Source organism: Callionymus lyra, chromosome 4, assembly GCF_982586985.1.
Source record: "Callionymus lyra chromosome 4, fCalLyr1.hap1.1, whole genome shotgun sequence".
Lineage (NCBI taxonomy): Eukaryota > Metazoa > Chordata > Actinopteri > Syngnathiformes > Callionymidae > Callionymus > Callionymus lyra.
The window spans coordinates 12,321,810-12,334,002 of NC_141821.1; the positions used below are offsets into that span (position 1 = coordinate 12,321,810).

Sequence of the window (12,193 nt, forward strand, 5' to 3'; positions counted from 1 at the left end):
AAGAATAATAAGAAACCGACTATTCCGGAATTTTGAGTTACGGCGTCTAATTGTCATGAGTTTTGGACAAATTGGAATTTCTATATCATTTGTTTCTTTTTTCTATCTTTTTTTCCATCTCACCTCTCAGGTTCATCGAGTATGGCGAGTATAAAGGGAATTACTACGGCACAAGTCTAGACTCCATACGCTCCGTCGTTTCCAAGAACAAAGTGTGCCTTCTGGACGTCCAGCCTCATGTGAGTGACACAAACCTTTCCTCTACGTCCGTTTCTCTGCATTCCTGTCGCTCTCTCCATCACCTGCTTGTATTTTTAGCAGCGCCGCCGCTGGTCCTACTCTTTCCTCAGACCTTGGCTGCTCTCTAGGTTAGCCTTTTTTTCTTTTTTTTTTATTCAAGAGAGGCATTTCAAAGAGCAATTACCTCTAATTTCCTCTATTCCGAGATTTCCTCTTTGGCTTAAATGTCCAGGGTGGTGACGATCAGACTTTTTGCCCAAATTGCCAGCCCTCAAAATTCTCGTAAGCCGGTTCCCCCATTAACCCGGGTCGTTCAAAATCGCCTCTACGTGCCTTTTTTTTGCTTCGCGTTCGCAGGATAACAGGCATTTGTTAAATACACTAGCAGCAGTATCTGAGCTGTGACCCGGCGCCCTGTTGAAGATCATGTGATCCGCTCTTTTTGGCTCGTATCGTTGAGCTTGTGTAAGCTGGTAATCATCAGTCCTTAGCATCATTACAAGCGCATTACACCACATGAGTCACACATCACATCAGCGTCGACTCGAGCGGCTGCTGAGCGTCCGAGGGAGGCAAGAATGCGACTGCAGCTCGGTGTACTGTTGACTTGTTTCTATTGGCTTCTGATGGATCTATTGGAAGTGAGTTACACGTCATTGCCGTTGTGTCGTGATCTTATCGAACGATCAACTTTGATTCTCTTCTGAGCATTAGGGAAAAATCTGTAACACACTTCATGGCTGTGACTACTTTATTCCTATCTTGAAACAACTAACTGGATCTTATTGAAATGACGTTAACTTTATGTAGTTATAAATACAAATGACAAAAGCACTGAAAAGTCACAGACCTCGGTTCAGGGCCTCATTACAGATGGATGTATGAACGAAACCAGCATACAAATCAGAGGAAATCCATCTTCCCTGAACTCAAATATTGGCTCGTATCTAGTATGAGTTAAGGTTTTATATGAGTTTTTTTATGTTTAATTGTTAAGAAGGAAAAAAATCACTTTGAGTTAAGTTCTGTCAGTTTCGTTTTGGTTTTACACAAAATAATTGATCTTGGCAAATACACAAACATATTTTTAATCTGTATTTTGAGTCTGTTTACTACTTTTTATGTCGGAACCTTTATGGCACCATTTACTAGCAACCCTTAAACTTGTTGAATAAATAATAACGTTACATTCTGTGACTTCAAAGTTCATTTATTTTAGCGATTCAATTTTATAATGCGTGGTATCAAGATGAACAACCCTACTGGCATCCATAGATAAATATGCAGTGGTGGAGGTATTGTCAAACTTATTTATTTTTTCGTTAGTTTTGAACTTTACAGTTTGAAAATAAGGAGCCGTTAGAACGCATTCAAGTGAATGACAAAACCTTCTTATATTTTCCTGTTGTTTCCTGTCCGCTTTTGTGTTTCGCTCACAGACGGCTTAGAATTCACTTTGGCACGTTATTTAATATAGTTTTATGTTATTTTTTCTACTTATTATGGTCAAGAAATTCACACAATTCTAATCTGAATGTCTCTCTTTTAAGTCAAATACTAAATTACTGTCTTCCTCAAGTTTTGAATCTGTCGCTATATCTTTATAAAATCCTGATTTTGTCTAATTTAAGGGAAATTTCCAATAAGTTCCATCTTTTCAAGAATGCCTTATCCGAATTCTGACCCCGCACCAAAACCTCGTCTCCCATGTACGATTATAGAACTCCGCCGTCGTTCCTCCCTATAGGTGTGGACCGTAATGTCAGAAGCAGCCAATAGCTATTAGCACAGTGTGAATCATGAATGTGGTGTCAGAACCGGAGGAGGCCCCCAAACCCAACAGCACCACGAGCCAGTGGCGACCTCTGCGTGATCCTAGCGAGGAATCCAACGCTGTTGTCTAGGCCCACGGTTGTGGTCGTTCGTCCTCCTTTTCATTACGTGAGCGTCGCCGCTCCCAAAGTGTCATTATCCGTATCTTTTGAAATATCAGACCCAGTGTTCTGAAACTATTTAGTGAATCAAGAGGAATCCTGGACGGGATTAGGTGTCATGAGACTGTTGGTCTGGTGAACGTTATTCAAACACTAAACATAGTATTTTCAAATAAAGTGACTGATTTACTGGTGGTTCCTCGTCATATCGTGGTTCGCCTTCACAGATTTGTTTAATACATGATAATTGATTATATCTTTAACAAGCTACTGGCCCTTGACTGATTTTGTAGGAGGGAACCAATAACCGCACCCCCCTTACTTATGGTGCCGATAAAATACTTAGGTTAGGTAGAACCTAATTGATCCCTCAGGAGGTCTCCTGAGGGAAATTTGTTATTTTACTTATGATACCTTTCTATGACCTGCTCTATTTAGTGGATCCTGACAGATCGTTACAAAACTTTTTATATTATGTGTCTAAGTTGCAAAGTCAAAAGTGATCCACGGCTGTTATTGGTTGGCTGGGCGGCAAAGCATGTGAAGAGCCACCAGGTCAGCGTTACTGAGCGGGATCAAGTTCAAATAAATGGTGTTACTTTAAACTATGGAAAATGCTAATTTCAGTTGTAAACTGCGATAAATGAAGGACCAGTGTCTATGTGAGGTCAATGTAGAAACGTATATTGCAACAACATGGGGACGGGGACTTCACCCACAAATAGTTGTGCGTTAAAACAAATCAGGGCCAAGAATCTACAGTGACATATGTCAGGAAAATAATCCAGAAGATAAGGAGGGATTAAACTCTTAGTGCTGATGGAAACTCTGAGGGAACCAGAGACAGCAACTTCTTAAATGCTCATATTTTCTGACACACATTTTAGACTTTATAGATCAAGATGTTTCGTCACTTAATTAAACAACGACCACATGTTTTTGAGCTGACATGGGATTTCAGAGACGTGTCACCAGTGTTGTCGTTTGACAAACGACCAAAGCTTCGTTCTGAAAAGGGAGCCGATTCATTCATTCATTGTCTACCGCTTTTTTCCTCACCGGGGTCGCGGGGAGACCGGAGTCTATCCCAGTACCATAGGGCGAGAGGCAGGGGACACCCTGGACAGGACGCCAGTCTGTCGCAGGGCACACAAAGACGGACAACCATTCACACACACTCTCATACCTACAGACCATTTCGTCCCAAAGTTGTCAATCACCATGTATGTTTTTGGACTTTCGGAAGAAAACCGGAGTGCCCGTAAAGGAGCTGTAGGAGATAAATGCGAGACATCAAGGTGACAATTCCTCTCTCCTCCCCGCAGACTATCAAGCACCTGAGGACGCCGGAGTTCAAACCCTTCGTGGTGTTCGTGAAGCCGCCGTCCATCGAGGCGCTGAGGGAGACCAGGAAGAACGGCAAAATCATCTCCAGCAAGGACGACAAGGGAACGGCCAAGCCTTTCACGGTGAGTCACTGACCTTTGACCTTTATGACCTCGCGCTCGTCCTCACCTGGATGAGTAAAGTCCTTGACTTTGAACGACTGACTGCACGTGTCCAGGTGAGTCGTGCGTTCGAACTCATAATCTATCGACAAGATGATTCGCTCTTCGGATTCCAAACCCCTGACGAGTTACACTTTTAAGTTTTTCGTTCCTATAAACAGTAGTAAAGCGCCAGATGAACGATGACGAGCGATGGAAAAATGATTATTTGTGCGATTATCTTTATGATGCTTTATGAGCAGAAGGCAGTGTTCGGTATCAGCCAGCTCCAGATTAGGGTGTTGAGTAAGTCATGAGCTCACCGCAGCGAGATAAATGGCTCAAACCTAAACGAGAGTGATGAAGTCATCCTAAACTCTTTCGATTTATCCTGGATCAGCGTCCCAGATGAGAGCCATTAGTGGTGCGTTCTCGTTGCCGCGGCTCCGTCAGGTGTTGCTGGAGGTTAATGGACTCGCCAGCTGTGAAGGTACCGACGAGGCAGGTGTTGTGAGCGAGAGAAGCGAGAGTGCAGGGAATATTAGACCACAAACTAGAGACGGTTACAGGAATACACCTCACATCGCACGAGCAAGTTCTTCATTGAGTCACGTGACTCTTCACACACCTGTTTAATACTAGTTTAAAAACTAGTTCACAAGGTTATCATGACCCATGATGCCACCTAACAGGTTTTCTTTTTAGAAAGCAATAAAGATTATTGAAGGGCAACTAATGTGTTGATTTACGTGTCTTAAATAGATGTTGGACTCTCTTGTAATCATCAGTATGTGTCTGTTTGTACAAAACTCTCTTTTCATTGAAATAATTACTTTAGAAAATGGCCTTAAGCCCCGCCCACTGGAAACTCTTCTGCTGTGATTGGTCAAGCATCAAGTTTTTCACACAGCTTCATGAAACCAGGAAATCTTCCCCTTCGAAGGACTCGTTGTATAAATAAAGCGGGTGTTCTTTGCCACTGCAGGAGTAGTGAAGCCCATTACTGTGTCATAATGGGCTTCACTCTCGTAACCTTTTGTTCGCTGATATTTCAGATGATTTCACATTATTTGTCGTTATTTATAACGAACAACTATAAAATGGCAATGAATTAATCTTTTGAATCTTACCTAGAAATTGCTGAGGAAGCCTTCAACTTGAATTCTAATTAAAACATATTATTGTGGCATATGTATATGCACAGGTATACATTAAGTAATTTATTGTTGTTAACAGACTTGAACAGATGCATGTGTCAATCATTAAAAAAAAACTAAAGTACTCTTTTACGTTAAATAAAATATAAAAAAGACAACTTGCAAACTGAAACTGTGGAGCAAAATATGATGAATAAGATTAGTGTGATTTAAATCAATACATTTGTAATTATCTCGGTTATTAATAATGGCATAACTGGATGTTCCCCTTGAGAAAAAGAATATTGATTTTTGGATACCTATTTTAATGTTGCAGGATATGCATTAACAGATTAAATTAATTTAATTTTTTATAAAAATTTTAAGCGGACCATCTTCAACACACAACAAAAAACAACAAATATTATCTTAAGAGAATTCTCTTCATCGTTAAAGTGAGTTTTAAGGATTTTGCTTAGTTTATTTGTAGTTGATTATTAGTTGTTGTTTTTTTTAAAGTAAGCTTTAAAAAATGTCAATCAGAGAGTTAAAACTATCTTGACATGAAAGAGGTGAAGCACCATGGAACTCCATTGATTTACTTAATTAACGTAATAAATAATAAATACACAGCCCTGCGTCAGAAGCGTTTAATCAAAACAAATGATCAAAAAAATCCAACTTACTATCAATGAAACGAACAATAAATGTTGCTCCTTCATGTGTGTTAGTTTGAACCACACAAGCAGGAAGTCAATAAATAAAAATGGTTTAATACACAATTAAAGGTAAAGCCTCAAACTAAATCTACCCTTGTATTGATCCCACAAAGCCGTCATTAGATCAACCACAAATCCTTCTTCGTATCTAATTGGAGTTCTCTCCGGGCGAGTCATGGAAGATGCAGCGTCTATTGTTCGAGCACAGGAACCACAGAATCATTGAATTATTGATCTGCGTCTTTGTTCTCGGTCCATAAAGTCGGTCTATTTATTTAATGCCATGACCTCGCTCTGGCTCCGAGTCCTTATTAGAACCTGAACCGCAGAGTTAAGATGGTTCAACTGCATGTTCGCTGTCGTAATGTGGTCATTAGTGCGCTCGCTAAGATCACTCTCGGTTTCTATCCGGAGCGCGGTTGCCAATCCCGACAACATCGGCCCCGAAAAAAACTGTAAAAGCCTTTTGTTCAGACATGAAGTCAGCAAGTGTTGGGGTTGAAGAGAAGAATCATCATCACCTCCAGGCTGAGGAACAGATTACTAATCCGCCGTTCACCTGTACCTCACTGGAAACATGATTTTATTGAGCTGCGTTCTTACATTAGAATATGACTCACCGAGGCCAGCGTGAAGCAAAATATGCACAAGACATAAACAGAGGCTTAACTGGAGTAATCTCCATCGTAAAAGTGGATTATTTCAGCCCTAATCACATTATTAAGACGTTCTTCATGTGGGCTCACAGCATCTGTGGTTATTTTCAGGTAGACTCGTTTTAATAAAAATAACTGGGTTAGCAACTCCTTCCTGAACTTTACTGCCGCTTATTGATCTCATTTTTTTCTCAATTAAATATTTTACAACATTTCAAGAGTCAAATGAAAATGTCAACGGCGATGCCTAAATACTGAATATACTTTTTTTTTTACATGAATTTCTATGAATTCCGAACTTCTCATAGAATCAGAAAAGTTTTCGTAAATCTAAAAGTTCGGACACACCTGGTATAGATTACATGCATTAAAATAAAAGAAATTAAATTACATGAAATATTAAAATAATTATAATAAACAGGAATTATATTTGGTGAATATCGCACCATGAGTTGGAATGAGCTGCTTTGTGGAATCATATCATATCAATTATTGTCACATTTTTCTTTTATTTATTTGTGACTATTTATAAGATGTTTATACCTCAGAAATATATGATGATTGTTTAGCACTTGTGTTATCTCAGGGTCACGGTGACTTGAAGGCCAGAAAATGAATGTGTTTGGAAAAAAAGGTGAAAACACAAGGGATACCACAAACACATTTGTTTTTGGGCCTTCAGGTCACCCTGACCCTGAGATTACGCAAGGGATAAAACAATTACGTTTTTTGTCGGGCCTTCGGGTCACCCTGACCCTGAGATAACACAAGGGATAAAACGATTACATTTGTTGTCGGGCCTTCAGGTCACCCTGACCCTGAGCTAACACAAGGGATAAAACGATTACATTTGTTATTGGGCCTTCGGGTCACCCTGACCCTGAGATTACGCAAGGGATAAAACAATTACGTTTGTTGTCGGGCCTTCGGGTCACCCTGACCCTGAGATAATGCAAGGGATAAAACGATTACATTTGTTTTTTGGGCCTTCGGGTCACCCTGACCCTGAGCTAACACAAGGGATAAAACGGTTATATTTGTTTTTGGGCCTTCGGGTCACACTGACCCTGAGATGACACAAGAGGTTTTCTTTTATAATATATTTTTCTTGATGGATATTTTCCCAAATTGTCTTGTAAATGAATACTTCTAGTTTTTTTAGTTAATTTAAATAAACTAAACTAAACCAAACTAAATATTATTGAAATCCTCTTTTTAAAGGATAATAATGATGTAATTATTGATTTTACGTAAAACTTCAGTGGTAATGAAGGACATCATACACTTAAACTAGCTATTTCTTCCCGGTAAATATGAAATGATTCAGAATTTTTCCAAAGAAAAGTGACTCCTTCATTCTTCTCGTTGTCTTGGGTTCATGAGCCGAACAAGTATTTCTCTACTTCCACGTCAGTCCTTCTTTGAAACAGTTTTAAATCTAGTGACTAGACTAGACTTTTAATCAGACTTTAAAAAATGGCAGGCATATAGAATTTTGGAAACTTTATGAACCATTTCTGTAAGAATTCATGTGAATTTATAGCGTCACGTTTCAAACGGAATCGTAAAGAATGTTTAGAAGAATCCGTGTATTTCCGTGTCTTCCTACTCAAAGTTACATTTCGGGGATTAATGACGAAACCTGCTGCGAAGTATCTCCTATCAATCGACGAAAGCTCTCGTAAATGAGTCTCGGTAAAACGCCCAGTAAACCAGTAAAGCTCCAGACCATAAAAACATTCGCCTGGATTCCCAGAAAGAGCAGACAAACACTCTGATTATCGCGGGAGTGCAAGTGCTTTAGCAGGAACAAGATGCCGCATCATTTCTCGTGGAAATTAGGCAGATAAACGATGGGCTTGAACGAGTCTCCGGAGTCGTGTCGCTCCGTCGGTGGCATCTTGTCCGTCGTGATCCGACCCCGGAGACGTCCACGTGTCTCCTTCTCTTTCATTACACTCATTTATCTGCAGCTTTATTTCATCATTCATCCATCATATTGTTTTCTCCTCTATTCTTTTTTTTTCCCTTCTTTCCATCGGGTCTGCCTGCGTCCCGCTGTGATTAATGTTCTTTTCGCTGGAACGTCTCGATCGGAGACACAAGCCAGTGGACATGGAAAAATCACTGAAAAACACTTTTTCCAGGTTGATTAAAATTTGCCAAGAATTGAATTCCAGCGCAGGAACGTAGCGTTCACCTTTAGGGCTGCGCCTGTGATCAGGAGGATGCTGCAGCGGCGATCGCTTATTTGATCACACGTCAGCTTTGAAGGAGGTCAAAACTCTCACTAGTGGATTTAAAACGATGACAAAAATCACTTGTTTAGTTCAAACTCTCTCATGAAAGGACGAGTCAAAATGTATGTTTTAGTTTTAACATCAAATATTAAACCGCAGACAATATGTGATGCTAATTAAGTTTGTATGTTCCTTCCCGCACTTCAGCAACTTTCCAGGGTGTCCCTCCTCTCTGCATTAGTCACCTAACTGGAACAAAAATACCTACAATTTAAATGTAATTTAAGTTTTGTTTATGAAAGTTATTGAAAATAAGTAGGTATCCTTCTTCCAATAGTTGAGCATTTTTATTGTATATCATATTTATGGATTTGCAATAAATACCTTAGGGGAAATTATAAATACTTTGTTATGTTGTTCCCTATCGTGTAAAGTTAAAGTCATTAATCATTTAAAGGTTTTTTTTTATCATATTGAATACAATTGTATATATAAATTACGTAAAAATAGAATTGATATTTTTTAATGGTCACTTTATATAATGTATACATTTTTTAATTCCAATCGAAATTTATAAATTTATAAAAAACGATTTATTGGAAAATAAATTATTTCATGAATAAATTTCTTTATATATATATATTTTTTTTTTTTAATTGTATGTGTTTCCCCTAATTTTAAGGAACTAACAAAAGAACTTTATTGACACATTTTTGATTATTTCTGATTTTGCAGTACGATTGTGTTTTCTGGTTCCATTGGAAAGTTTAATTTCCCACAATGGAGCGAAAGGGATGAAGCCAGAAATGTGTTTATTACAGTTGAAGTCGGGCTGATTCCAGAGGACGGTTTAAAAGCCAAGATCTAAGATAAGTCAGACTAACTTCATTGTCCAAGAAAATGGATTCTTCAATCGTACAGTAGCTCAGAGTTCCGTGAAAACACAAAACTTAACTTTTCAAGATGAAGCGCCAGATGATGGTCGACACAGACCAACAAACCGTCTGACCTTCTTTCCTCTCTGATAAAACATCTTCCTCGAAGCCGACTCACTCTTCCTGTGAGTGATCCATGAAACAAGAGCAGATTTATTGAACTTCACGATTGATCCAGTACACCTTTAGAAGTACCAGCATCAAAAAACACCCTCTTTAGTTTCATTTCTGTTTTGAAATAGTAATAAAAATCTGAAAAATAATGCATATTTAGTGTAAGAAAACGGTCTGCACAAGTGTAATTACACTCATATTAAGCAGTTTGTATAAACAGAGGATGCACAAGGTGCAACATCTGCCATCAAAGTAACTAAAACAAAATAATTGTATTGCGGCTTAGCTAGCTCTGCGTTTTTTGCTAGCTCGTGTCCACTTTCTGGAACCTGCAAAAAAATTCCTTCACTGTCGATTTAAACCTATTAACACCTGTAGTGCTCATTAGCTTGTTGCTACGTAAATACCATTGTCGTCCACTCTAGTATTTTTGTCCCGGCACTTTCTACGTGATGACGTCTAACACTGAAGACATCGAAAGCTTTTTTTTTTATGAGTGAACACAACTTCAACTCAGTCAAAGGAAACTCTCGCGCTTTAACCATTAATATTAACAAAAAGTAAATTTTGGAAAATGACGAAATTGACAGAATTTCGTCATTTTCCAAAATTTCGTCATTTTCCAAAATTTCGTCATTTTCCAAACATTTTCCAAATTTCCACTCACATCAAGGTCTGACGACAAATCGTGACTTTCATCCCAGGCTGACGACGATGATCAAAATAAATCACCCGTAACTGTACAACGCAATTTACACAAATCGTTTCGCCAAATAAATTTGCTGTTCTAATGATAAAGAGACAACTGTTCAAACATATTTAATTACTATAAGTTTATTAAAAGTATCATGGGTTCATCCAATCGGTGGCTTTGTCGGACACATTCCGTTGAAAGTCACATGCGTCAAATATACTGTAAATATGTTTTATTTGTGGTACAAAATGTCCTCAAATCTTTCAGTTTAAGTTTCTTTCAATCATAATAAAGCTTTCAAAATGACATTAGAGACGGTTGACATCATCACGTAGGAAACTTCCTGACGATATTAGCGTCATTTTAACCATATATTTAAAAGTCTTTATATGAAGGCACCACAGCCTTGTAGTGTAAATATTTGTTTCACCAACACTTTTTTTGGTTATGGTTTAGAAAACTACATATTTCCAAATTCAGCCTTTGACAGCCATCGCACAGAGCAGCAGGTTCAACTTCTGAACCGAATGTTTTCTGTGGCTGTAAGTGACGCTCGTCTGCTTATTTGTATTCAACGGAGGAAATTTAGAAAATTCCTCGAGGTCAGGTTCTTCCACACAGAGGTTCCAGTCACGAGTGGTTCAGCCACCTCATGTTTCCTTGTGTGTCATTTTCTGCTTTTCTTAGTGAGTTTATCTCTTTAGCTCTTCTCTCGGCGTCTCCCAGACTTGACTCCCCCCCCCTTGTCCCTGTTTCTGTCCGCAGGAGGAGGACTTCCAGGAGATGGTGGCCAGCGCCAAGACCATGGAGAGCCAGTACGGTCACCTGTTCGAGAAGACCATCGTGAACGACGACCTGACGGCGGCGTTCAACGAGCTGCGGGTGGCGCTGAAGAGAGTGGAGAGCGACGCCCACTGGGTTCCGGTCAGCTGGACTCACTCGTGAGGAGGGTGGGGGGGGGAAATGACAAGTGCAGATATTTATTTAGACTGTTGTGATGAGAGCAGAGGGGGCTCCGATAACTGTCCATCAGATCGGATGCAGGACCCGAGCCGTGGTCTGGAACTCTGATCATGGAAGTCCTGGATATTAATCCGGGGTCACAAGTCCAGAGAGCTGAGCTGAGCCGAGACCACGCTCCAGAAAAAAACCCTCCGCCCTGAAGATCGCGTGCTCGGCATCAAACCTGTAGGAACCAAAGGGACTGACTTTTTCTTTTTTCTTTTTTTTTTTTAAACACACGTCTGTAGAGAAGAAAAACACATTTGCCTTCAGTCTTTAAAGGTTTTTCTTCGTCTCTTCCAAAAAACAAACATCAGGTACAGAAATGGGAATAGTTTTTATTTAAAGAAAGTAATATATTTCTTTGTTTAATTTGTATCTTTTTGTGTCAAACTTCAAGAGGCATCGTCAAAAGTATTGTTCCCAATATATAGAGTTTTTAAATCTGTTTTATTCGCTTTTTATATCCACTCGGTAGATAAGGAAGTGTGTCAAGAATCCTCTGTGCACTTTCAAACATTTCAAATATTTATGAGAATTTTTTATTATTTTGTTCATCTACTGAATAAAAAAGTATTTGTCAGTAATTAAAATAATCTTAAAAATGTAGCCATTTAACAGTAATTCCTGTTACAATAACAAAAACACTAATTAAAGAGCATCACTTGTTTTTGTTTTTTTTCTCCCCCTCCTGCTGTCCACTGTCTTCCAATGATTATTTCATAGGTCAGCTTTTTCATGTCCTGCTATTTAATGGGGCGGCTGTTTTACTAGTTTTATGGATTTGCATATTCTTGTTTTGTATTAAAGAGTCTTCATTTGAGTGCCGACTTTTTTTCTTTTTTTTTTTCTTTTATTGTCCTGGAAGTACTTCCAGAACTCTGGTTTTGCTGCCCCACTGAGGTCCAGAGAGCGCAGCTCACAGTGGCGTAATGAGAGTTGACGTCGTCCGCGGGTGACATCAACAGAGACGCGTAAATGTTTTCCTCACCTTCGCACCATATGCATTTCATTTCCACACCTCACCAGCCGTCCT

At 39.2% G+C, this 12,193-nt stretch overlaps 1 protein-coding gene across 3 annotated transcripts in view; it reads left to right on the forward strand.

The window, feature by feature from the left end:
- Positions 1 to 11,980, forward strand: part of mpp7a (MAGUK p55 scaffold protein 7a) — a 123,073-nt gene extending 111,093 nt beyond the window's left edge. For all 3 annotated transcript variants that reach the window (XM_087788828.1, XM_087788826.1, XM_087788827.1), the window contains 3 exons: positions 131 to 239; positions 3,500 to 3,643; positions 10,921 to 11,980. In XM_087788828.1, the coding sequence (XP_087644954.1) occupies positions 131 to 239; positions 3,500 to 3,643; positions 10,921 to 11,100 (433 nt within the window). In that variant the 3' untranslated portion in view covers positions 11,101 to 11,980. The remainder of the gene's footprint in view (positions 1 to 130; positions 240 to 3,499; positions 3,644 to 10,920) is intronic.
- The last annotated feature ends 213 nt before the right edge of the window (positions 11,981 to 12,193 follow it).